Genomic DNA, 27,135 nt, shown 5'->3' with positions numbered 1-27,135 from the left:
GGAAAGAAACTGCTGACATGCTGCTGCTGTTCAGACTGGGCTGCAGCCTTCATGCCCTGACACCATTGTCAGGCTGCCCAGGGACTATTTACCTTTTAGTCTCTCCAGATTAACGGAAGAGAAGACAAGAGGTGTTAATGAAGCTCTGCCTCCAAAAGCAGAATTGCCGGCCCCATGGAACTTTCTCAGAGTCACTCTGCTCATCTTCCCTTTGAACTGTAATATTTACATCCTCCTAAGACTGCTCTGCTCTGGAACATGGCTTTGCCCACATCTGGTTGCATCATGCCTGTTTTCTGCAGATATCTGCTCCTTTATTAGTCTGAGGCTCACTTATCTCCCTTAGTCCTGAGTGGGCTCTGCTGCTATCTGGCCAGTTAACGATGGGGCAGGGATAAACCACAGTGTCCAAGCAGACAGGAGGAAAACCCTCAGGAGGCGTGTTGGGGAAAACTGCCCTCTGGAACTTCAGGTCCTCTGGTTCTGACTTCAGTTGTTGGTTTCTAGGTAGATCCCAGGAAACTGTCGTCCAGGCCAGTAAGGAAACACACTTGAGATGTTTTCTTGTTAGAACACAAAATTCCAGTAGTCATTAACTCTATGTGTGTGAAAGGGATGTGGTGCATTTTTCCTAGGTAACCAACATGGCTTATTCAAGTTAACCGTTAGTGTTTGTAAATGAAACGTTTATTTTAAAAGTTATCTTCTGAAAATATTAATGTGAGATGGATCCTCTTAGCAGCCCCCATTTGTCAGGGAACTGGATGCACAGGAAAATACTAGCTGCCAGGTTCCTCAGCTGAAGCAATGAAACAAGATTGTTTAATTTGAACCCTTCAATAAACCAATTAGAAATAATCCTAATATTAAGTCAACAGCAACAAAATTCAAACTTTTAAATAACCCAGAACTATAGAATGTCAAATATTTTTCATATTTCTGTTCAGTTTTTATCTTTACACACACATATGTAAACATACAAAATAATATAACACAGTGAGATCATATGCCATTATAAGAACATAGAAATGTGACTTTGAATTTGTGTGCTATTTTTTTGTTTCATAAATATTTTTATGTTGATAAATTTCATAATTTTAAACATTGACTGCATATTGTTCCTCAGAGTTAACATTCCAAGTGGAGACATTTTACATTGATTCAGTGGGTAATATGAGCCTGAGGACCTGAGTTTGACCCCCAGAATTCCCATGGTGGGAAGAGAGACACACTCGGGTGTGCACACATGTAAATGTAATGCATTTTTAATGTTGTTTTAAGAAACGTGTGTGTGTGATGCCAGGGTGTGGGCACACACTTTCCACCGCAGCACTCACGTGGAGGTCAAACAGTAAATTCCAGGGGCTGATTCTCCTGGCACCCCGGGTCTCAGGAACATCATGAGATGGACACAGCAAGCACTTTCATCAGTTGCGCCGTCTTCCAACTCCATAGTTTTTAAAGCCTAGTATTGCTAACACTGAAGTTATTTAGAACTATATCTTTTAAGAAAAATCATGGCGCTGGGGGTGGACCTCAGCTTCCTAAGACGTCTTAGTATGCAGGAGACCATTGATTTGACCCACAGTAGGGGGAAAATAAAAAAACAAAAGGAAAAAGAATTTGATCCATTTTTATGTATGTTCCTAGGCAAGTCTTCAATGTTTTAGAGCTTTAAAATTATTTAATTTCCAAGAGAGTGGTATTTATGTTTCACCACTAACATATAAATCTAAGAGTTTTACTGTGTGAGAGTTAGCCCAGAATGATATTTTCAATAATTTCTAATTTAACAGATACCAATTACCAACTTTTAGAATGTGGAAGTTCACTTAGTTCCTCTTGTTCCCAGGATAACTGTATGGCAATTAACAACTGTCCTAGTTAGAGTTTCCATTGCTGCGATGAAACACCATCAGCAAAAAGCAGGCTGGGGAGGAAAGGGTGTATTTGGCTCACACTTCAGCATTGCTGTTCATCACTGAAGGAAGTCAGGACAGGAACTCAAACAGGGCAGGAACCTGCAGGCAGGAGCTGATGCAGAGGCTATGAAGTGATGCTACTTACTGGTTTGTTTCCCTGGCTTGCTCAGCCTGCTTTCTTATAGAACCCAGGACCACCATCCCAGGGATGGCCCCACCCACCACGGGCTGGGCCCTTCCCCATCAATCACTAAATGAGAAAATGCCTTCCAGCTGGATCTCATGGAGGCATTTCCTCAACTGTGGCTCCTTCCTCTAATGACTCCAGCTTTTGTCAAGTTGACACAAAACCAGCCAGTACAATAACTGACTACAGTTTATCATTCCACAGAACCTGTAACAGTGGTAGTATTTACCCATTGACTCATTCTCACAACCTGACAGGGAGGTACAGTTCCACTTCCATTTCATAGATGGGGAAACAGATCATTAATTGTCCAGAGGCTCATGGCTAGTGTACTATCAAAACCAGGCTATGGTCCCACTGGCTCTGAAGTCCCTAAGACAAGTCACTCTATTAGTCTACTTCCCCTAATAAGTGCTGGTCATTTGCCAGCTGTGTGCAAAGTTCTAGGTGCTACTGTGGGCCACTAGAGAGTGACCTCTGCTCTTGAGGGTCTTGGGACGTAGGAAGGCAATTAGACTCCAAATCAAATCAGTGTATAAGTAGGCAGTTACAAATTTGGCAAGGGTTGTGGGCTGGGGGAAGCTGGGAGCAAGCATAGCATCTCACAGGGGTCCTTTCTTTCTCTAGCTTTGGTCTAGCGGGGCAGAGGGGTCCTGGAAATTTTGGATGGAGGCCTTTCAGAAACATAAGGGAGATGTGATAGACTGGATGAGTGGAAGAAAGACACATGGGAAGAACATTCTAGGCAGAAGGAATGCATGTGTTCTAAAGCTATAAAGACCTATCCTTTCACTCAGGGATGAGAGAACAGACCTACTCACTGTCACAGGATCCCAGAGTGAGTGGAGGGCAGGCACAGGGTGACCAGAGAAGGAAGCAAAGCTCTCATCATCCAGGGAAGTCCTACAAGTGTGTTAGGTCCAGGAGACTCGGCACAGAAAAGGGGGGCTCCAGATAGGTTAGAGTCATTGTGGGCAATAGGACTCCAGTGGAACCTTGCCCAGGTAGAGTCTCTCTGCACACAGCAGCAGATGTGAATTCTGCCTAGAGCCTTTCTAGGAAGCCCGAGTAATTGCCAGGCACTTCATAAGGTCAATTGACACAGCTTGAAGAGACGAGCACTGGAGATCACTGTCTCCTGGAAAAGAACTTGACCTCACACAGACTCCCAGAATTAACTGACAGTTCAGTGAGTTATCACTTGATTAGTAATGATTCATAGACTGTCCCTTACAGAAAGTGGCAGCTGGCTCATGGGACATTGATTGAGTTTTGGGATTTATGGGAACAACTTCCAGTCATCACCTGATATGAAAACACAGTGAAGAAAACTCCACGATCTTTTGACTTGTCCTAGAGACCATAGTCATCTGTTGTCTAATATTAGAATTGGGGTAGAAAGATGGGTACCTTTCCTGTCAAGGTGAGCTGGGACCAGTGAGGGCTAGACTCAGGAGGGGTTGGCCTGTGGGAAGAACCCTACAGCACAATATGTAGCAATGGCAGGTAGAAGAAACAGTCACTGCCCTAGGATAGTGAGACCCACAGACTTAGAAGACTGGGGTTCAGAGGAGTCCTAATGTGCAGCAGAATGTGCAGAAACCCCTCAGGAACTTGCTATAACGTGGCCATTAGGGTACATTGTAGAGATGCTCCTTGGGAGAGAGCTAGCTCACTGGGGGCCCCAGGCTGGAGGGATGGCCTGGAATTCCCTGGCTGCTAGAGGAACCTGGATGACTTCACTGCAAACTCTCTAGAGCCTAGAAGCAACACCCCTTTCTCTAAATGTATCTCCACTGCCTAGGGCCAGCTGGCATGGGGAGCATATCATGGGATTAGATTTATTTTTCCAAAGCAGGCAATAAACCTGCATACAAGAAGCCCTGCAGGCAGACCAAATCCTTAGACACCCCCCCCCACTATGTAGAATGGTAATGAAAGCCTAGGTCCCCAACTGATCTGTTATGAAAGAACCCCCCCTGATTTATTTGTATTGAGCTATGTAGTTTAGATGTATCTCCCAGATACATGTTATTGTATAGTAAATATTTCAAATGTTTTGTCTTGGTGTATAGCTTGCATTGTTATTCTCTCACTGGTGTTTTTGATGAGTAGGCATCTCCAGTTTTATAATCTACTTGGAAGCAATGCAAAGAGTAGTTCATGCTTATGACTCCTTTACAGCTTTCCCTCTGTAATAATTAGAGTTACAGCCTTACACCTACCACAAAGACTCAGTCCAGTGCCTTGGGTAAGGTAGCTGTTTGTCTCTGTTGTATAGGGCAGCCTAGGACTGGACCAGATCTAAAGATCAGTTGACCTGACAGGTTGTTCTTGTCATCCCCATCTTCAGCTAAAGAAGGAAGAACAAAATCAGGGCATGTAGCCTTGTCTGTTGGGAGACGACCCCAATCACTTCCACTCTATGTTATGTGTGTGTTGGGACACAGCTGCACCCGGCACAAGGGAGGCTGGGAAATGATATCTCGCCTAGAAGGCAGCCGCATGCCCGGGTGACCTGGGCTGGGAATGGAAGTTTGGGACTAGGAGATGAAATGAATGCATACTTGGGGACCCTTCGATACCCATCAAGGACATCTTTAGGAGATACCACATTTTTTGTCATATATATTTTAGCTTTTAAAATCTCTAAGTCTGTACTGAAATTCTTTGAGTATAATTTTTATGAATATATAATTTTATATGTTTATTTATAACTTTAAATGAGTGTAATTGTAAATGTGTTCTGAGAAAATTGTTTTAAATTTTTTTTGTTTTTTCCTTCATGCAAGTTACTTGCTTCTCAGTAGGAAGTATGAGAGGTCCCCCCTCCTCCTGTTTTTTCTTTTTTTCCTCCTGTTTTCCAATAGCTATAAGCTCAAGCAGTTACAGTTGTGGATTTTGTTGGTGGTGGTACTGTGTGTGTGTGTACCATGTTGTGAGTGTGTGTCTGCTGTGTTGTGAGGTGTATGTGTCCATATGTGCACATTAACAGTCACAGCGTCTCTCAGAGTTAAGTGTCTGTGCCAGGCGCATGGTCTTGACTGCTTGCAGCAGCCATGACTTCCAGTGCTTTGAGAATTTGAATCTACAGTGGTTCCTTTCAGGATTGTTCACAGGAAGCAAAGAGCTGCTAATGATTTCCCTTGTGCTTTATCTTAAAGGTATAACCAGTTCCTTGGGGGCTGAGTTTGTAGAGTTAGTTCCAAAGAAAACACCCAACAGTAATGTAGACAGACACGTTTACCTGGCCCTAGACCCAAATTATAAGGATTGTTTTGCAGTTACCAGACTGAAGTTGCTTGTAGATAATTAACTTAAATATAATTTTGACTGTGTTATCACTCCTCTTATTCAAAAATACATTCTAGATTTAGTCAGCAGCTCATAGTTTCTGAGTGTATGCATGAGAGCAGCTCTGTGTAGACTGGACATGTCCTTGCTGGTCGCTGACATTTTCTTCTTAGAGAACCTGTCCAGCTAACCTCACTGGTTACCAAGGCAAAGAGGAACCTGCAGAGACCAATTTATGTTTTATCATGTTCTGTGGCTTTACCAGTCTGCTGGCATGTTGCTCCTTGGGCAGCAGGCTGGCTTCTCTCCAGACTCTGCCTTTCTTTTTCCTGTCTCTTTCCTTGGATTTCCCGCCTACCTCTAAGCCATTTTGCCATAGGCCAAAGTAGCTTATTTATTAGCCAATGAGAGCAACATATATTCACAGCATACAGAAAGACATCCCCCAGCTTTCCAGAGATTGACTTCAGGTCACCATGCTTGTGTGGCAGGAACCTTTACTGGCTGAGCCACCTTGCCAGCCCTGGCTTTCTTTTAGAGCAGTAGCATAGGAAGTTTTAAACACAGATGTCTTTCCATTTTAATACTTTGTAGCTGTCCTTTCCACTTAAGTATTGGTGAACTATTGTAGCAATTAGCCAGTGCCAAGTTTCCATTCTTCTCCTTGTATAGACAATACATCACAAGGATCTTTATAAGACTCCAAGTCAGGGATCCAGCAACCTCTTGTACACTGAACAAAATACAGAAATGAGAGACTCAAGCCTAAATAGAGATCTTGGTAACTACTATGAGTTAGAGAAGACAAAGCAGGAGCAAAGTGGAGGAAGAGAGAGGGAAAGGGACCGTCGGGACCCCTCGTCAGCACAATGAGACTGTAAACTAGACAGACGCTTGCTGGCCTGTTCCCCTCAGTTATGCAGGGGAGTTAGTTCTTGCTTTCTCCGTGTAGTGTTTGGAGGAAATCTCTATGGCAGGCACCAAATTTAAGGCTCACAGCCAAATTGGAGCTACTACCAGTTCTACTAAAGGAGGATGCAGAAGATGCTTCCAGGTCATTCTGAGATCTTGGCCATGGACAAGAGGATTTCTCAGTGTCTCACACAAAAGACATTATTATAGATGATCACATTCCTGAAGAACCAGATTTGGATGACAATGGAACCAGGAAATGGGGCAGGCCATGGAACTGCATTTCCTGTGCAGCAGCAGCCTATGCAGGGTGACACTTGAGCATGGCATTGGCTGCTGCAGGCCTGACATCCCTAGGAAAGCATCAGATGGAGGACACCCGCTTACATCCTGATGCTAAGAAATAGAGGTGCCCCCACGGGCTCCCATTTAGACAGTATCACTGGCATGTATGGTAGTGACTTTCCATGTTTTTCTGTGAGGGCTGAGTACTGACTGACTAACCTCCAAAGTGACCTGCCCAGTGCACTAGAGTCAGAGAGAGGTGACTCTGTTACTCTGAAACTTGCCAGAATTGTGTTTACAGCTACTGCAGGTTGCATCTTTAAAAGCCTTACCAAAAGGCCAGGAGAACGTGACTTCTTTTGAGCTAAAAGCCTGAAATGGCTCAATGACTTGGAGGATCAGAAGTAGACTCTTTTCCTCTCTCTCTCTCTCTCTCTCTCTCTCTCTCTCTCTCTCTCTCTCTCACACACACACACACACACACACACACACACACACACACACACACGCACACACGCACACACGCACACACGCACACGCGCACACGCACACACACACACACACCTTGAGAGAAAACAAAAGGATGGTGGGAAGGCTGGCTGGAAGGGAACTGGATTATTACGGCCCATGTCTGGAGCTACATGTTGGCATGTGGAGATCTAGTAGACAGTTTTATACTTCAGGGCTGTCATCTGAGGGAGACTCATCTTCAGGAGAGTTTGTTTTTGTTTAATACTGTTTTGTGGCAGCCTCTGGCTATACAGTTTAGATTGGCCTTGAACTTGAAATCCTCCTGCCTGACTGTTTATTTGTTTTGATGTATATTTCACATATTACACAACTCACTTGAAATGTGAACTTAAATGCTTTTTAGTATATTTTCTGCTGTGTAGTAGCACAGTTTTTGACTATTTCATTGCTCCTAAAGAAATGCCATAACTCCTCCCTTAGAAATCACTTCCCATTCCCTAAGCCAGTGATGCCATCCCCTCCACCTCACCCCAAGGCATCTCCAACCGACTTTCTCTCTACGGAGCTGCTTGTTCTGAATGTTTCATATCCACGAACTTGTATAGTCTATGCCATGTGTGTCTGGCCTTTTGCCTAAGTCTTCAAATGTCAAGTAACATGAATCCTTTCAGCTTCCTAGGAGTGACTGGCAGACCATGTGCACTCTCTGACAGTTTGAAGACTGTCTTCCCCAGCAGCGCCCCCTTCCGGCCTGATCAGCAGCAGTGCTTGGGGGCTCCAACTTCACTGTGGCCAGTCACTTTTGTTAGGCTGTACTCTAACACTCAGTGCTGTGAAGGTGGCCGTCTGCGTTTGTTTCTTTCACGGCCAATAGTGTTGAGCGTCCCTTCTTGTGCTTATTTGCTATGTGCATGTCTCAGGTGAAATGTTCATTCAGATACTTTCTAAAGATGGGCTATTTTGTCTTGTTATTAGTGGGCTGTAAAGGTTCTTTGTATATTTGAAACATAAGTCCCGCTGTGCTGGATGGTTTGGGATGTCAACTTGGCACAAGCTAGAGTCATCAGAGGAAGGAGCCTCAGTTGAGGAAATGCATCCATGAGATCCAGCTGTGAGGCATTTTCTCATTTAGTGATCAATGGGAGAGGGCCCAGCCAATGGTGGGTGGTGCCATCCCTGGGCTGCTGGTCCTGGGTTCTATAAGAAGGTGGGCTGAGCAAGTGAGGAGAAACAAGCCAGTAAGTACTCTCCATGTCCTCCATGGCCTCTGCATCAGCTTCTGCCTCCGGGATCCTGCCCTGTTTAAGTTCTTGTCCTGACTTCCTTCAGAGATGAACAGCAATGCTGAAGTGTAAGCCTAAATACACCCTTTCCTCCCCAACTTGCTCTTTGGTCGTGGTGTTTTGTTGCAAAAATAGGAACCCTGACTAAAACACCCTTATTAGACACTTTTTTTTTTCTGACACTTTCCTCTATTCTGTAGGTTCTTTACTGGTGGTGTCCATTGATGCACAATGATGCACAGACTTTAATTCTGATCTATTTTGATCTGTCTTTTCTCTTGCTTATGAGTTGGGTGCCATATCCGAAGGCCTGGCCTGAGACAAGGTCACCAAGATTCACTCCCATATTTTATTCTAAGAGTTCTATAACTCTGGCTCCTACATTTAGATCTGTGCTTCATTTTGAGTTCTTCTTGTCTTGGGTATCAACAGAAGGCTCTAAGACCCCTGAATCTGCAATCATTGATGTTTGATAGCAACACCCAAGGAAAGAGTGTGTAGTTTAGTTTCTAAGTCTGAGCTGTGTTTTCCAGGCTGTGTTCTTCTGTGTCCTTTCCGTCTTCTAGGACATTGTTTCTTTGCTTGGCTGTCTTTATTTTGTGTTACCAGACATTAGAGTTACTATTGTTTTCCCAGACCTGAAGGCACTGCAAGGATTTACTCCTGTGTAACTTAGAAGCTGCTTGAAGAAGTGTATTTCTCCCAAGACAGAAAAATCTGTGCTGCTTTGAGTTGTGTTTTAGGAGTGAGCAACTTATTTTATGTAGTGATTATTAAACAATATTAGAAAAAAAACCTAACTTCCTGTATTGTTACTTGCTCCCAGCCCTGGTATTTTAATTATTGTCAGAGCCAATAATGCTATAAATCTGCCCAGGTGAACTTCTCAAAAGATATGTTTGTCTTTACATCCGTAACTAGCTCTGATTTTGGATGATGAGCTCAGGCCTAGCAAAAGGTTTTAGCTTGGGTTGATTTCCAAAATCGGTAAAAATTGGAGATAAACTCAAATGTCTATGTTTACTCTTGTTTTGAGCTATGCCTAGGTGTGAAAAGGTGAGTAGCCTTGTCCTGGGTGGTGGGGGAGGTATGGGGGGGGGCCCCCCGTCAAGCCCAGGCCAGAGCCTGCCTGTGTGAGATAAGTGCTCTATCACTGAGCTGCATCCTCAGCTAGCACACCTCTGTCTTGACTTCCTCTATAGGAAACTTTGTCAGATGACAGAGCAACCAAGCTTGACTCTTCAGTTACTTTACAAACAGGGTGTTGCCATTTGTCAATATCCCCCACCCCAGCTGTTTTATCAATTGTCACCACCCTTCCCTGGTTCAGACCACATCAACGCTGGGTCATGATCACCTTGAAATCTAGGATCACTCCTTCATCCCTTTCTTCTGTGCAGCCCCCAAGCCTACCAGAGAATACATTTGTGTTGGTGGAAATAGGCGACCATATTTGCATGATTTGGCAGCTCAAGTTAGAAAGTCTAGTGGAATGATAATCCATAAAGAAGATCACTTTTCTCCAAGGGCGCAGCTGTGCAGGTGTGGTTCTGACTGGGTTGGTGTCCCTCTGGAAGGGCACTTCTCTCAACACCAGGCACAAGGTTGTACAATCTCAGTGTGACCCATGTTCCTGACTAAGTATTTACAGAGAAAAATCAAAACAGTCTCAGTTGCAAAATGCTAGGATCAAAATGGCCATAACCTCAATGGTGAGGGTGAAACTTATGCTGGTGATGTCATGAAGGGCACATTTCCTGGCAAACAGGAAATGGTTGAACTCTCTGAAATGGCAGTGTGCTCTTGTATGCTGACGAGTTGACTGGTAGTCTGTGCTAGACAGGGCCCAAGAATGACCAGCAGGACTCAAGGGTTTGTGTCATCAGTCAGTCCCTTCAACTTCTGGGGAGGGTCAAGGGACCGAGGGTTGAATTCTTCTCCGGTAGCCAAATGGCTTCATCATGTTCACACAATGAAGCGTCAATAAGGACAGAGTGTGGGTTTCCTAGAGCTTCCAGTAGGTCAACATGTGGAGGTTCCTGGCAGACGGTGGACCTGGAGAGAGAGTAGAAGCTGGGTGCCCTTCTTACATGCTTTGCCCTACATCTCTTCTTCTGCATCGTTGATAATAAACCAATGTAAGTCCATGTTTCCTGAGTCTGATGGGCCGCTCTCACAAATTAAGTGTACTAAAGGAGGGTTTCCGTGGGCCCCCAAATGTGTAGCCAGTTGTCAAAAGCACAAGCTCAGCAACCTGGAGCTTGAGATTGACATCTGACCTGGGAAAGGGACAGCAGATTTGAAGTTGAGCCCACAGGAATTTCAGACTTGAGCTGGGGGAGAGGTCGCCCAGCAGGTAGGTGTTCAGTGCCGCAAAGCTATGGAGAGGGATGCTTGCACCCCCTGGTCAGAGATGTCTCTGGGTTGTCGGGGCAGCAAAGGGAAGGAGCAGAACCCAAGTCCCTTTTCAGTGCTGTCGATCAGCTTCCTCTCCCACTCTTTCCACCACCCCCCCCTTCAGGCATCTTTCCAGGATTTATCCTTGCTGGGCCCAGTATCCATCCTTGCCTCCCAGCACCCTGTAGTTTGTTTTTTTCCTCTTCTAGTTAGGTTTCTTTCTTTTTTCTTTTCCTTTTATTGAAAATAGATTCGTAGAATATATACTGATTATGGCTTCCCCTCCCGCTGCTCCTCCCAGTTCCTTCCCACCTCCCCACCCCTCTGAATCCACTCTCTTTCTGTCTCTCAGTAGAAGAAAAACAGACTGCTAAGAGATAATAATATAATTTAAAAAATAAGATAAAACAAAACTAACACATTGGAATTGGACATTTTTATGGTATCTAAAAAATATGTATCCAAGTTACTTGTTTTAGTCAGGCTGACCTTACCTACAAGGCTGTTTGGTTCTCAAGATGGGAGACCTGTCTATTAAGTGCTGTGTACTCAGCTTCTAGCACAATGCTTCACAGGTAATAGAGTCTCCCTAAATACAGTTATTAGCATGGAGCCATGCCCGATGGCAAGAATTAGTAATCCTAGCTATTAGGAAGCTAAAGCAGGAGGATCACAGGTTCAAGACCTGCCTGAGTTACAAAATGCATGTAAGGCAAGTCGAGGCAACTTAGTAAGAACTTGCTTCAAAGTAAAAAGGGGGCCAAGGACAAATCTCACTGTAGAGTCCTTGCCTAACATGAGTGAAGTTCTCAGTTCAATCCCTACTACCACCGAAATACAAATAGATTACTGACATGACCTCCTCGGAACTCCTGTTCCTTATCTCCCAGGAAATATCTTAGAGTGCTAGTGAAGTTTTGTGTACACATTGAAGCTTTCAGGGGGTTGACTTTTGATACTTTGATGTTGTAGAACCTATTGAATAATTTTTATGTCACGAGTGATATAAGAGGAAAATAAATATCTGTAATATCCACATGTATGCTTCTCGAAATATGAAGAGAAGAGAAGCATGCTAAGCTTTGGTCTTCTGTTCCTTAGTCTAAGCACTCCTGGGAGCACTGGATGAGTTTTTCTTGTTAAATGCGTGTAGGACCGTGGGAGCCAGTGTACTCCCCTTGTTATTTTCAGGGTCCTGCGTTAGGTGTTTTCAAGGACAGTGCTTGACATTATCACAGTTCTAAGTGCTGATTTGACAAGTCTAATGCATTCTTTTCTTCATTTGTCTAGAATGTTTCAGTTATTTAAAGAATGGTTCTGGTTGGAGAAATTCTGGCTTCCTCCAACAATAAAGTGGTCAGATCTCGAAGATCATGATGGCCTCGTCTTTGTTAAAGCTTCCCATTTGTACATGACAATTCCATATGCCCTGCTTTTGGTGATCATCAGACACTTCTTTGAAAAGTAAGTAGTGTTTATGTTTCCTCTCTCCCCGACCCCATCTTTGCTAACTTTACCATAGCCAAGTCTAAGATCTGGTTCTTCTTTTTCCCCCCTTTTTCTTTTTCTGGAGCTGAGAACCGAACCCAGGGCCTTGTGCTTGCTAGGCAAGCACTCTACCACTGAGCTAAATCCCCAACCCTAAGATCTGATTCTTAATGAGTCTCTTGTTCAGAGGCTGCAGATTCCTATGGAACCTGTGCAATAAAGTACACAGAACATTATTTGCAAGCTGAAGAAGAAGAATTAGCCGGGCGGTGGTGGCGCACGCCTTTAATCCCAGCACTCGGGAGGCAGAGCCAGGCGGATCTCTGTGAGTTCGAGGCCAGCCTGGGCTACCAAGTGAGTCCCAGGAAAGGCGCAAAGCTACACAGAGAAACCCTGTCTCGAAAAACCAAAAAAAAAAAAAAAAAAAAAAAAAAAAAAAAAAGAAGAATTAGAGGTGTGAATATCACTGGGTGCTTTACTTTTACAGCAAAAATAAAACAAGGTTGAGACAGAGTGAGTGAGGGTAGATGATGAGTGCATGGTATAGGCATATGTGGAAACATAACAGTGAATTGCACTGATTTATACAAGTAGCACTACTAAGAGCAAATTCCCAGAGGGACAGTACTAGAAAAATCTATTTCTTGAAGATGAGATGTCATTCTAGAATGCCTGGAAAAGGCCAGAAGTGACCCACTAAGGAGCAAACCAAATACCTCTGCATGGCATAGCTTCATTTTAAGTTGTATAGCTCTCCTTTCTTCCTAAGCATAAGGAAAACATATAACAACATTAATTTGTTTTATCAGAAAACAGTAAACATTTTCTTAAGTTAATTTATATGGATATTTCTTCCAACCTCATATTAAAATTGTATTCGTGTTCTGACAACAGGAAGCAACTGTTCATGTGTAGTTTCTGTTAGTTCATTTGAAACGAACAAACAAAAAAGCCTGCTTGGATGGCAAGAGCTGGAAAAGGTTAAGACAGCCTGATTAAAAAAAAAAATCAAGTAGTCCAAGACCAAATGTAACATGGACCACGTGTTTATAACCATTGGCAGGGTCCTTGTCTTGGGAGTTTGTTTGACCAGCTCTATCTCATGGGCTTGCCCAAAGGTTTCTGTACAAACAGTAGCTTCACCTGGTTAAAATTGCACTGTTGCTATTGGGAAGATACCCTGGCCTGCCACTAAACTGTGGCTGAATGCATTAGAAAACGTCCTTCCCTTAAAAATACTTCTTCTTTATTTATATGTACCTGTTTACGATACCTTTTTCCCTCCCTTAAAAATACTGATTCTTATTTATGTGTATGTGTTTACAACACATGTGTCTTGGTGCCTACAGAGGCTGGAAGAGGGCACTGGATCCTCTGGAGCTGGAATTATAGGTGCCTGTGACCTGCACTGTGTAGGTGCTGGGAGCTGAATTTGGGTCCTATGGGAGAGCAGCAGCAGCGCTCTCAACTGCTGAGCCGTCTCCCCAGCCCTCACCCTTCCCGTGTTACACTTTTTACAGACACAGTCTGAATTTCCAAATAACGCATAAGGGAAATAAAATTTGCCCTGAACAGCCAAATTAACAAGTGACACTTTACTACCTAGAACTGTTCACTATTTTTGGATCATATGGATGACCTTTCCTTATCCCTATTGCAGATTTCGTGTCTTTCAGTAGGCAGCTGTTGTTTCCAATCTGATCAGGGCAGTGAGACAGGATGTTTTCTTGGTTGCCAGAGCATTGCAGTGGTGGAGGACCAAGTCTCTATGTCTATGTCTTGCCTGGCTAACAGTGAGGAAGAAATCCCTCTTTTAATTCCTAGGTCCATTCTTGCTTCCTCAAGAGATGAAGTGTAGTCCTTATCTTCTAGCTCCTGTTCTGGTAATTCCCAACAACTCATCCTTAGTTATTTCTGGTGTGTAATACTACAGAAGCATACTTCTTTCTGTGTGATAAAGAGAATATTCAACATGGCAGAGAGAGATCATACTTCATTGTGATAGAAGTTTATATTTTCCTTGAGATTCTACATTATTTGTTATAAATTAAACCACTTATATACTAAAGAAAATATTGGCTGTTCCTTGCATTTGATGAGAACTTACAGTCAAGATGGTATAGAAACCATACGTAGTCTGCAGGTGAGAAAACAGGAGTTTAATGACCTCAAGCTCTCAGTGGTACTCAAACAAACATGCCATGGCATCACATTCCAGGGTGCTGGCTTGAGTGGGTATTTTTTTTTCTGGTTTTATGGATGTTTTTGAATCTCATACTATAATGCTTCTGATAGTGGAAGAGAGTGAGCAAATGCCTCCTGGGAATCAGAAAACAGTTTGGAAAGCTCACTGCAAATGTGAAAACTTCTGGATTGCCTAACACTTCTGACACATTTGATACTGTCAGACTATTTATTTATTTATTATTTTGGTTAATATTAGTAGTTTCTGGTTAGTTTGCCTTCTACAAATTCTTTAATGTGTTTGAAGTAAAGTATCAAAGAGATCTACTCCAAGTTCAACACATGAGATGGACAGTTTCACACAGTATAGAGTGTAGGCCTGGAAGCCCAAGGCAGAGGTGGAAGATGGAACACCAGGTCACTTCTTTTACTTGGTTGTACAGGGAGGAGACTCCCCACTTCTCCCCTTTCCCACTGTCTCACAGAGTCCTGAGAAATCCATCTACATCTCAGTTTTCAGGAGCTGAGAAAAAAGGACCCACTGTTAACTCACTAGAGCGGATGGAAGTGGCCTGACCTCAACTTCACATTAGAGCTGAGAGTTTGATGATGGGCTTCTTCCTTTAGTCATGTGACTCCAGAAAATACCTGTGCTATGTGCATGTATTGTTGGTTGCATAAATTATGTGACACTGTGAGAACTCCTTTCCTTCCTTGAGAAAAATCAACAGAATGTGGTCTGTTTGCTCTGCTCTCTGCTCATCTGGTGCATAGTTTCTTTCTTTTTATATGTCTCTGAATGTCATGGGCTCTCTCCAAAGGAACTTATTAGTCCGTCTGGAAGTTGGAATACTTACATTTTTAAAATCACATTATTTTATGAAATTTTTACTTAACTTCTGTATTTAAAAATGAAATAAAGGACTTATCATCTGATAATTCATAACCAAAGTTCTAGATTTTAATTAAACATGGAAAATTTTCTAAGTACTAGAGGAAGATGGACATAGACTTCTTATTTCTTCTCCTCATCCTGTGCTGATTCTTTTTCTTTCTTTCTTTGGGGTGTTTTTGAGACTTGGTCTCATGTAGCTCAAGCTGGCCTTGAGCTTCTTATCTAGCTGAGGATGACCTTAAACTTATGCCCCTCCTGTTTCTGCCTCTCGAGAGTTGATATTAGAGTCATCCTGGGCAAGCACTCTACTAACTGAGCTACACTGAAATCACTAAGTTTGTGACTGTGTATGTGCATTTGTGTGTGGATTCATGTGTGTGTGCAAATACATGTACTCACCTGTGGAGGCCTGAGGCCAATGGCAGTCTTCCTCAATTGATTTCCACCTTATTAATTGAGGCAGGGTCTCTCAGTTGAACCCATAGCTCGAATACACAACTACTCTATCTAGCTTGCTTTGGGGATGGCCTGTGGGCATGTCTGGGGGATTTTCTTGATAGTTAATTGGGAAGGTGGTACTGGGATCCACAGGAAAGCTAGCTAAGCACCAGCCTGGGAGGGAGCCAGTAAAGAGCTTGTTCGCTTCAAGATCCTGTTTGAGTTCCTGTAACCTGTTTTTTGGTTTGTTTGTTTGGGTTTTTTTTTTTTTTTTGGTTGTTTTTTGTTGTTGTTTGTTTGAGACAGGGTTTCTCTGTGTAGTTTTGGTGCCTGTCCTGGATCTTGCTTTGTAGGCTAGGGTAGCCTCGAACTCACAGAGATCCACCTGGCTCTGCTTCCACAGTGCTGGGATTAAAGGAGTGCGCCACCACCGCTCGGCCTTAGACTGTGACCTGTAAGCTAAAATAAACCCTTCCTTCCTTAGTTGCCTTCAATCATGGTATATCTCAGCCTTCTGAGCACTGGAACTGCAGGGAGGGAACAGACAGCAAGCAGGCAGGCAGCAGGCAGCAGGCAGGCAGCAGACAGCAGGCAGCAGGCAGGCAGCAGGCGGCAGGCAGCAGACAGCAGGCGGCAGGCGGCAGGCAGCAGACAGCAGGCAGCAGACAGCTGACAGCAGGCAGACAGCAGGCAGCAGACAGCAGACAGCAGACAGCTGACAGCAGGCAGCAGACAGCAGACAGCAGGCAGGCAGCAGACAGTAGGCAGCAGGCAGCAGGCAGGCAGCAGACAGCAGGCAGCAGGCAGGCAGCAGACAGCAGGCAGCAGGCAGGCAGCAGACAGCAGGCAGCAGGCAGGCAGCAGACAGCAGACAGCAGGCAGCAGGCAGCAGGCAGCAGGCAGCAGGCAGCAGGCAGGCAGCAGACAGCAGGCAGGCAGCAGACAGCAGGCAGGCAGCAGACAGCAGGCAGGCAGCAGACAGCAGGCAGCAGGTGGCAGGCAGCAGACGGCAGGCAGCAGACAGCAAGCAGGCAGGCAGCAGGCAGCAGGCAGCAGGCAGGCAGCAGACAGCAGGCAGGCAGCAGACAGCAGGCAGCAGACAGCAGGCAGCAGGTGGCAGGCAGCAGACGGCAGGCAGCAGACAGCTGACAGCAGGCAGACAGCAGGCAGCAGACAGCAGACAGCAGACAGCAGACAGCAGGCAGCAGGCAGCAGACAGCAGGCAGCAGGCAGCAGACAGCAGGCAGCAGACAGCAGACAGCAGACAGCAGACAGCAGGCAGGCAGCAGACAGCAGACAGCAGGCAGACAGCAGACAGCAGACAGCAGGCAGGCAGCAGACAGCAGACAGCAGGCAGCAGGCAGGCAGCAGGCAGCAGACAGCAGGCAGCAGGTGGCAGGCAGCAGACGGCAGGCAGCAGACAGCAAGCAGGCAGGCAGCAGGCAGCAGGCAGCAGGCAGGCAGCAGACAGCAGGCAGGCAGCAGACAGCAGGCAGCAGACAGCAGGCAGCAGGTGGCAGGCAGCAGACGGCAGGCAGCAGACAGCTGACAGCAGGCAGACAGCAGGCAGCAGACAGCAGACAGCAGGCAGCAGACAGCAGGCAGCAGGCAGCAGACAGCAGGCAGCAGGCAGCAGACAGCAGGCAGCAGACAGCAAGCAGCAGACAGCAGGCAGCAGACAGCAGGCAGCAGGCAGGCAGCAGACAGCAGGCGGCAGGCAGCAGACAGCAGACAGCAAGACAGCAGGCAGGCAGCAGGCAGCAGGCAGCAGGCAGGCACCATGCTCACTTGGCATTTATGTGGGTCCTGAGAATCCAAACTTAGGTCTCACATTTGGCATGGCATGTGCTTTACCCATCGAGCCACCTCCTCAGCCCCTCGTTTGAATCTTTTTTTTCTTCTTCCATTAGTTACCCGTTGAGGTGGAGCCTGTCTGTTGTCAGTTAGGTGTAGCTAGAGTTTTCCTGCCTTGCCCACAGTCAGGACAAATCTTTGTCACCCGCCAGTCCCACAGCCGCTCAGACCCAACCAAGTAAACACAGACTTATATTGCTTACAAACTGTATGACCGTGGCAGGCTTCTTGCTAACTGTTCTTATAGCTTAAATTAATCCATTTCCATAAATCTATACCTTGCCACGTGGCTGGTGGCTTACCGGCGTCTTCACATGTTGCTGGTCATGGCGGCAGCTGTCAGTGTCTCTCTCCCTCAGCCTTCTGCTTCCCAGAATTCTCCTCTCTCCTTTTCCCACCTACTTCCTGCCTGGCCACTGGCCAATCAGTGTTTTATTTATTGACCAATCAGAACAATTTGACATACAGACCATCCCACAGCAACACACAGTTCCTCTGATCTGCCCACCTAGCCTTCCAGGCAGCTGGGAACTGCAGCTTGGACCACATTCCTAGCTGCACACACTAGTATTTTTAAAACTCAGCTTTATTGAGGTTTCAATTTCATACAGATAATTAAAAGTTTGATACAAATAGTCACACGACCATCACCATGATTGTGATAAGTCTATCAACCTGAACAGTTCAGTTTATTCTTTTCTACTTACTATCCTTGGCAATCTCTGTTTGCTTTCTAGGATCATAACTTTATATTTTCTAGAATTATTTATAATTGGAATTATAGATTTTAACATTTTGTATGACTTCTTTTATCTAACAAGCATTTGAGATTCTTTTTCATGTCTGATGCATATGTATGAAGGTATCAAGGTTCCCCTATTATTGCTGACTAATCTTTGAACAAATTTATGGAACATACAAATATTTATATTTGAACTAGTTGATGTGAATTTGTGCTGTTTACGGTGTTAGGCCATCGTGAATAAAAACACTGAACATGGGAACATGGCTGAACATGTGCTTTCATTTCTCTTGGGAAAGATCTAAAAATGTTTGCTTTTAAGTGACACTGTATGTGCCTACACCATAGGCTGTCACTTAGCAAGAGAAGGGAACAGACTTCCTGTCACATGCTATAACATAAATGAGCCTCAAATCATTATGGTTGGTTAAAGAAACTGGAGCTGAGTAATTATATATTATCCAATTCTGCTTAGTAAATATCCAGAAAAAGTTAAGATATAAAGATGGAAAACAAGTTAATTGTTGCTTGGGTAAGTTTGAGAAGAAATGGAAAGTCATTGAGTTATATACTTGAAACAAATTGAACTATTTTTTTTTCCATCACAGGCAATTTATTTTGTTCTATTCATTCACAGTTAATACAGAAAATACTTGGAAACATTTCCATATAATGTTTGACACAGATATCATCAAATAGAAGAACTATTTTATATGTAGAAAAATCCATAATAATTATTTTTAAAGACATAAATCAAATTAGAGGATAATCAATAGACTAGGAGAAGATGTGTGTAAATTATCTTATGAAGAATTTAAACTTGGAATATGAGATAAACTATATGACTCATTAGTAAACAAATAAGTGGATTTTTTAAATAGGCAAAAGATTTGAGTCAAAAAATCTGCAAATAAAAATTCAGCACATGAAAAGCTAATTAATCATCAATCATTGGACTAACGCAAATTAAAAACCACAGTGGGGAAGGCTGGGGAGATGGATCAGTGAGTACAGTGGTTCTGCTTTGGCATGAGGACCCAAGTTCAGTCATGAAAATGTCACCTGTGATGGTATGGTAGCACATGCTTATGGTCCCAGATTAGGGAGGCAAAGACTAGCAGACTGCTGGGGCCTGCTGGCCGGCCAGCCTAATCAGTGAGCCCCAGGCCAGTAAGAGAATCTGCCTCAAAAAACCAAGGTGGGTGGCTCCTGAGGAGCCACACCTGGGATGCTTCTCTAGCCTCCACAGTCATGTGCATGTGCACTCAGACACATCTGTGCAACCACATGAACATAAACCACACACACATGCTCACAGGCGCATGCACACATACACACAGTGCACACAGGAAGTTAACAAAAATGTCAGAAGTAAGGGACTCTGAAATTATTCTCTGCATAAAAACAGTGAAAAGACCAGCAAAACTATTCAGAGTCAACATTTTTATAATTATACAAAGATTCACAATGACACAGGGAGTATTGTTTAAGAAAAACAGTTGAGTCCTGACAAGAACGGCAAGATTTGTGGAACTCTAGCTGCCTTTTCTATCTCTGTGATGTCCCTGAACAGCTCTGAGCCCAAGGCAGGTGTCAAGGTGCACTGCTTTAATCCCAGCCCTTGGGAGGCAGAGGTAGGTGGATCTCTGTGAGTTTAAGGCCAGCCTGCTTTGTATAGCTAGTTCCAGACAAGACAGATACATAGTGAGACTCAAAAACAAAACAAAAAGCAATTAAAAACAAAACAAGAGCACACATGTACAATGAACCCTTGCAGTCTGACTTTCACTGGAAGGAGAGAGTTGGAAGTCTTTCAAAGCGTTATTAATATAGAATGGTCATCACCTGATTGTCTAGTAAATACAGGCCATAGTGTTGCTGTTCGTATTAGCTTTCCTCAGAGTTTACCCAGGGTTTTTTTTTTTTTTTTTCTTTAAGAGTATTTTCCTGAGAGTATGGTTATCAGAAACAAAGATAATCAAATTCCTTGGGAAATAATAATTGGTTCAAAAATTAGATTAAGCCAAAAGGTCAAATGAAACGCAGAGAATTGAGATGTCTGGAAGGGTGGGGCCATGAAGAGCTATGATATGTTCTTGGAAATCTTGAAGGCCAATTTGATGTTTAACATTTTGTTCAAGTACAGGCAAGATTCCAGGTGTCCCTAAGCTCTCACCTCTACATGATTTTGATGCGCTCTATAAACAGAAAGTGAGCATTGAGGCAGAGTCATGGTGCCTGGCTTCGAGTGGGTACACAGAGCCGCAGCAGCTTGAGAGCCTTGTTGGCTCTGGGCGTTGAAAGAGGACTTTGTCCAGTCATTAGCGGGGTGGTAACTGAAAATACTAGGAACTTCAGCACCCACTCATGACACAGGACAGACAGCACATACAGTTCAGGCTTTTTAAGTGACTCAACACACAAGTAGGTGAACAGGACAAAACAAACTGTTGTGGAGAGGCATCTGAGGTTTAGAGTTCCTGCCTACCATGCAATGAATCCTGAGCAGATATGGAAATATTGGAAAATCATGGTCCATACACAGAAGACGGGGTCTTTGGTGAAACCCAAGTGTTGGACTGACTGGACAAAGAATTTAGAGTTTGCTGTTTGAAAGATTTTCAAAGAATTAGCAGCAACCATTCTTGAGAACAAAATAAAAACAGGAGACCAGTATCTCACCAAATCACAATAGTAATAAAATAATAGAAATTATAAATCAAGACAACCAAATAGAGGTTGTAAAATCAAAAAGGAGTATGACTGAAGTGAAAAAATAAGACTGTCAAGGGTTTTGATAAGTTACACTACTTATGGGTATTAAAAATCTACCAAGTTAGTGTGACCATATTTTCATTTGTAAAACTTTTTATATTCTTTGTTTAGTTGCATAAAATAATAACAATAAATATCTGTTGATTAGAACATAATATAGAGAGACATGATTTGCATGATAATACAAGGGGAGAAATAATGGAGTTTTTGTATCCTATTGAAAGTAATTTGCTATTAATTTGAACCAGGATGTTATAAATTAAGATGTATATTATAATCCCTGAATAACCACTGAGAAAATAATTTTAAAAATTGTAAAAAAAAATGATAGGAGGCTTTAAAAAATGGAATACTAGGAAATATCTAACATGAAAGAGGATAGTAATAAATTAATGAAACAAAGGATCACACACACACACACACACACACACGAAAAACAAGTAGCCAAATGTACTGGGGGATGTCTTTCTGTATGCTGTGAATATATATTGTTCCCATTGTTAATAAATAAGCAACATGCCAGCAGGCCAGTAAAGCCACAGAACACATGGTAAAGCAGATTAATAGAAATGGGTTAATTTAAGATGTAAGATCTAGCTAGCAAGAAGCCTCTCATAGGCCATACAGTTTGTAAATACTATTAAGCATCTGAGTGATTATTTTATAAGCAGCTGTGGGACTGCGGGGCTGGGCGGTACCTGAGAAAACTTCCGGCTACACAAATGGCAAGTAGAAATCCTTTCTAATTAGTAATGAAATGTAAATGGATTAAATGCTGTAATTAAAAAGTATGGCTGGGAAGAAGAGACAGAAAAACACACTCCACCTATATGGAGCACACAAGAAACACACTCCAAGTTCAGTGATACTCGTAGGGTAAAAGGAAAAGTATGGGAGTGCTGTCCACTAATTCAGTAGCCGAGAGAGTGGGTGGCTGCCCTCCTCAGACACACTGAACTGCATCGATCCTAAAAGTGTTAGTACAAAAGATGCTCTTAGAGGATATACTAATTATAAACAAGGTTGTGTATAGCAATAGAGTCCCAGGACATGAAATAGAACTGTTATTATAAAAGGGAGAAACAGGCAACTTAACACTAATGGGTTTGTTGTTGTTGTTGTTGTTGTTGTTGTTTTTCTTCAGTGCTGGGGCTGGAACCCAGGGCCTTATGCATGCTAGCAAGTTCTCTACCTTATCCCAGCCCAAGAGTTGTGAGCTTTCAGTAACAGCTAGAGTAAGTAGGCAGGAGGTTGGAAAGAAAATAGGTTTAAACATAAACCATCAGACTTAGCAAGCATCTCTAGAACATGCCATCCAACAAAAGCAGGTTTGTGTTCTTCTCTTGTGCACAGAGGGCACTCCTCATGACATGCCCTGTGCCAGGCCCCAAACACAAATCTCAGTGAATGTGAGCAGGTGGCACCCATACACATGAAGTGGTGCTAGAAACCGGGAGATTAGCAAATAAGTGAAAACGACGTCAACACACTTCTTAATAACCAGTCAAAGACGGAATCACAAGGGAAACTAGAAATACTTTTTGTTTGGTTGGTTTTTTTTTCAAGACAGGGTTTCTCTGTGTAGTTTTGGTGCCTGTCCTGGATAGAAATACTTTTAACTGAATGAAAAAGATCATACTCCACTAGAACCTCCTGGAATGTGGGAGTAGCAGGGCTGGAAGGAGTTTCCAGCTTCAAGCCCTTCTATTTAGAAATGAAGGAAACTCAGATTAGTACATTTCTTAAGAAACTAGAAAAATGAGATGAAACTCAAGTTGGAGCAGAACTTAGGAATAGCGATTCTGGTGGGAAGTGAATAGAAGCAACGACACACAGAGTCTGATTTCTGTGGCCGACAAAGTCAAGCACCTGGGGGGGTTTGGGGTAACTGGAAACGTGACATGCCATTGACAGGAATGTGAAATGGTACGGCTACTTTGGAAAGCACATTTTTCAGTTTCTTATAAAACAGTGAACACTTAATTTAACCCTTGATGGTCTTAGAGTGAAATTCTAAACACAACAGTTCATCCTCATTTCTAAATCTTGCCCATAAATGTATTTGAATTCACAATGAAATGAATTTTAAGCTGTGTACTGCATCATGTGTTCTTACAGTATCCCCTGTGCTGTGTGTGGGTCTGAAAATTGGCTCTTTGAACTTAGATTGGGGGTGTTTTGTCATTATCATTTTGTTTGTTGGTTGGTCTTTTGATATTCTGTAGCCGATGCTGTGCTGAAACTCACTGTGTAGCTCAGGCTGGCTCCAAACTCACTGTAATCTTTCTCCTTCACCCTCCCAAGTGCTAGCTTATACTCATTAGCCATATGCCCAGCTTTCTCCTTGGAACTTTTGGTGGGCAGAGACTGGCTCTAAGTAGCTCCATTGACAACAGGTATTAATCAGATTTCCATTGCTGTAACAAAATACCCAAAGCAATTAATTTATAAAGCAAATGTAGGTTCCAGGTCAAGGTTGAGTGATCTTAGTGCTTTGGCTCTGGTGAGGTGGCATAGCCTAGCAGGAGCACGTGGTGGAGCAGACAGCTCACCTCTGCAGGAGGAGAGCAGAAGGAGAGTCCGAGGCCCTGTGATCCCCTTGCAAGACGTGTGACCTCGGGACTTCCCACTAGGCCTTCCTCTTGATGGCTTACCACAACTCCTAACAGCACTGCCCTGCGGACTGAGCTTTTCAATGTGGACCATTGAGTGTCCAAACTTGAACAGTGCAAGCAAACGCCTGAGCTTTCCTGGACCCCTGAAGGTACAGCCTGGGTTTTCTGGTGTGGTCTTGGACTTCTGACTTCTCAAACCTTCTTCTCATGTTTTGTAGGTTTATTGCCACACCTCTAGCAAATGCATTTGGCATTCAAAAGACAGTGCACAAAATTAAACCAAATGCCATCCTAGAGAATTTCTTCAAGCATTCCACAAGTCAACCATCACATGTAAGTAAAAACTCTTTATTTGTAGACTTAATGACCTGCTTTCTTAATGGGTTAGTCATCTTGACTTACTTTGTCCATATAAAAAAATAGCTTCCATTTGACCATCAAAGGATTCGATTCATTAGATGGATTTCTTTGCTCTATTGACAGAATCAAATGTTAGAAGATATAAATATGTATTATAAAGTCACTGACATTGATAGTTCAAGTGTTACTTTCAGCTGTAGGATCCCACATTAGCAGCCAACATCATTATATATATATATATATATATGTATATATATATATGTATATATATATATATATAAATTTAAGCTAGGTACCATGGCTTACACTTGTAATCAGGACTGCTGAGGCTGAGACCGAACCATCACCATGAGTTTGGCCCTGGCATGGGCTGCACAGTGACTCTGGGGACAACCTGAGATACAAAGCAAGACCTTGTCTTAAAAATGTAAATAAGTAAATAAATTATAATATCACATTTTCATTTTTTATTATTTATTTATCTTACATCTCGACCTCACAATCTCGTTTTAATGATAGTTTTTAAACATTTGAGTAGAGAAGGCCACACTTGATACTTTTGATGATTGTGACCCTATCAAAATACATCATAAAGTGTCCATGAAGTCATTTTTCACACATGTCCTTGTTTTATCCAGCTGTCTGGTCCACAAGCAGGCTCTTTTGGCCCCCAGAATACTCATTTGCAGTTAGCTTAAACTTACTGTAAGGCTCTGATTAATCATTTAAAAAGTGGTTTCACATCAGAGTCCTAGGACTGTATTTCCTCTCTGGAATGTTAGGGCTTGGTCTCACCTGGCCCTCTGGGGTGGGATCCTCTGCACCATGCTTTTTCCTCTATCAGCTGCAGCTTGTGTCTTGGGCAGGAAGCTGACAGCTTTAGGCAATTTGATTTTTTTGTTTTTAATTACAGAATTAAGAGGAAGTTTTCTTATATTAGAAAATGATCAAGAGATCAATGCCATTTCAAAAAATTGGTGTTGTGGAAGCAGAGAGTGCTAGTTAGCAAAGGTCTAATGTACAGAACATGCCTGTTCAAACCTTGCTGCAAAATGGCCCTGGCCCTCTTGGCCATTCATGCCTTTTTCCTGGTTCTGGCAGACCTTGGGATTTGTAACCTTTGGGCAGTAATTCATCATCTTCATTGTTTCCTATTTTTTTTTTTTTATTTTTTTTTTTTGGTTTTTCGAGACAGGGTTTCTCTGTGTAGCTTTGCGCCTTTTCCTGGAACTCACTTGGTAGCCCAGGCTGGCCTCGAACTCACAGAGATCCACCTGGCTCTGCCTCCCGAGTGCTGGGATTAAAGGCGTGCGCCACCACCGCCCGGCTCATTGTTTCCTATTTTAAGTCATAGCCTGTAAAACTTCTGCTTCCCAGAGGAGAAACAATCACCATTATTATACTTTATAATAATGGTTGGAAATAGCTTGGACTATTTTGAAATAGGCTGTATATCAGGTTGATTGTGAAAGCAGATAGCCAACACCTGCTGGGGGCTTTCTTGGATTATCTTCTGTGACTACCAGAAAGACTGAAGGAAGTAACAGAAAGCCCACTACCCTAGGTGTTATTGGCATGGGCTACCATTTTCACATCTTGTACAAGTCCTAGCAGCTCTCAGGCAAGTTTCTTTGTCTCTGTAGAAAATCATATTTGATGGACATTTTAAACTCTACTACTCTACCTGGCACCTAGGAGACCCTAAATAAATCTTAGTGAGCTCATACAGTTCAAACATGTGGATTGCTACTAATGCATAGACAGTTGGTCTTTCTTAGTAATCAGCAAGCTAGGAGCCTCATCTTCTGTTTTCTGTTTGCTTAGCTTTGGCTTGGAAACCTGTGTATATGTTTATGTGATTTCATAAGCAATATAAATATAAATAGGCTCACAGTCTTGTGCCTGTCTGCTCTAGTACCCAAGCTTTAGTACTTAGTCTCACTGTCCCGACTGCTTGACAGCTGACCCTGTTCTTTGCCTGAGTTCTTAAGTGGCGCGCACACACACACACACACACACACACACACACACACACACACACACACACTGGCCTGCACTCATGTGCTGGGTGCACCGTGGAGGCTCTCCTCCTGCAGCCGCGTGCTGCCTTTGCCTGCTGAAACGCCTTGTCTTGCTGACCCTCTACTGTTTATCCTTTGTTCATTCTTTCCACCTTTTTTCAGACTGATGTTTATGGACTGGCAAAGAAGTGTAACTTGACAGAGCGCCAGGTTGAGAGATGGTTCAGGAGTCGGCGGAATCAGGACAGGCCCAGCAGGATGAAGAAATTCCGAGAATCTTGGTAAGAAGAATGGGCCGCTTGTGTGACGCTCCCATAACCAAGGGTATGATCCTGGCAGAAAGCACACTGACATTGCACGGGAGGAAGGGTCCAAAGGCATTCTCCACTTTCCGTGGGGGTCTTTCCAGCTTGTGTTTTCCCCCCAACAAAACCAAGTTTGGTTTATGTGAATGGTTTCATTAATAACAAAGGAACCAACTGAAGAGCAGCACCCAGAGTTAGTGCAAATGTACAGTGAATGGCTGCTGAGAAACCCAAGATTTGAATTCCATCTTAAACAGTGTACATTGTTAAATAACGTAAGGAAAACATTTATACTTCAGAAAGTCCTTTTGAAATGTGGAAAAGGATGTTATTCTCAACTGTCCTTGCCAACCTCTCCTCTTGTAGGAAAACTAGACACCCACCCTGTGAGGTAGACCCAATGCCTGTGCAGACCTCATGTCCTTAGCCTGAAGCCCAGAAAATCCATAAACATGTCTTAACTGGTGTTTCTCTTTTCTAGGGTTCAGGTCAGAAAGTCTTAAGACTTTCTCCCATGTCTGCTGTCTTTAAGGTTGTAGAAGCAGGGGTGTGAGATGCATCCTAGAGCGTTTCCCTCAGACTTTCCTACAGATAACCAAAGGATTTTGATCACACCCACCCTCAACTCTTCCTCCCGTCCTCTCCCACAGCCCTCCTAACACATCTCCTTCCCATCTTCGTGACCTCGTCTTTATTGCAATGAGCCA

General features: G+C 43.4%; 1 protein-coding gene across 2 annotated transcripts in view; it reads left to right on the top strand.

Moving 5' to 3' along the window:
• The window catches only part of Cers3 (ceramide synthase 3), a 98,923-nt gene that overhangs the window by 21,077 nt on the left and 50,711 nt on the right, over nt 1-27,135 (top strand). For both annotated transcript variants that reach the window (XM_037198802.1, XM_028872857.2), the window contains exons 2-4: nt 12,042-12,215; nt 23,961-24,075; nt 26,286-26,404. In XM_037198802.1, the coding sequence (XP_037054697.1) occupies nt 12,043-12,215; nt 23,961-24,075; nt 26,286-26,404 (407 nt within the window). In that variant the 5' untranslated portion in view covers nt 12,042. The remainder of the gene's footprint in view (nt 1-12,041; nt 12,216-23,960; nt 24,076-26,285; nt 26,405-27,135) is intronic.

Source organism: Peromyscus leucopus, chromosome 1, assembly GCF_004664715.2.
Source record: "Peromyscus leucopus breed LL Stock chromosome 1, UCI_PerLeu_2.1, whole genome shotgun sequence".
Classification (NCBI taxonomy): domain Eukaryota; kingdom Metazoa; phylum Chordata; class Mammalia; order Rodentia; family Cricetidae; genus Peromyscus; species Peromyscus leucopus.
The sequence above is the reverse complement of the archived record's forward strand: the minus strand, read 5'-3'. Positions and strand labels throughout refer to the sequence as shown.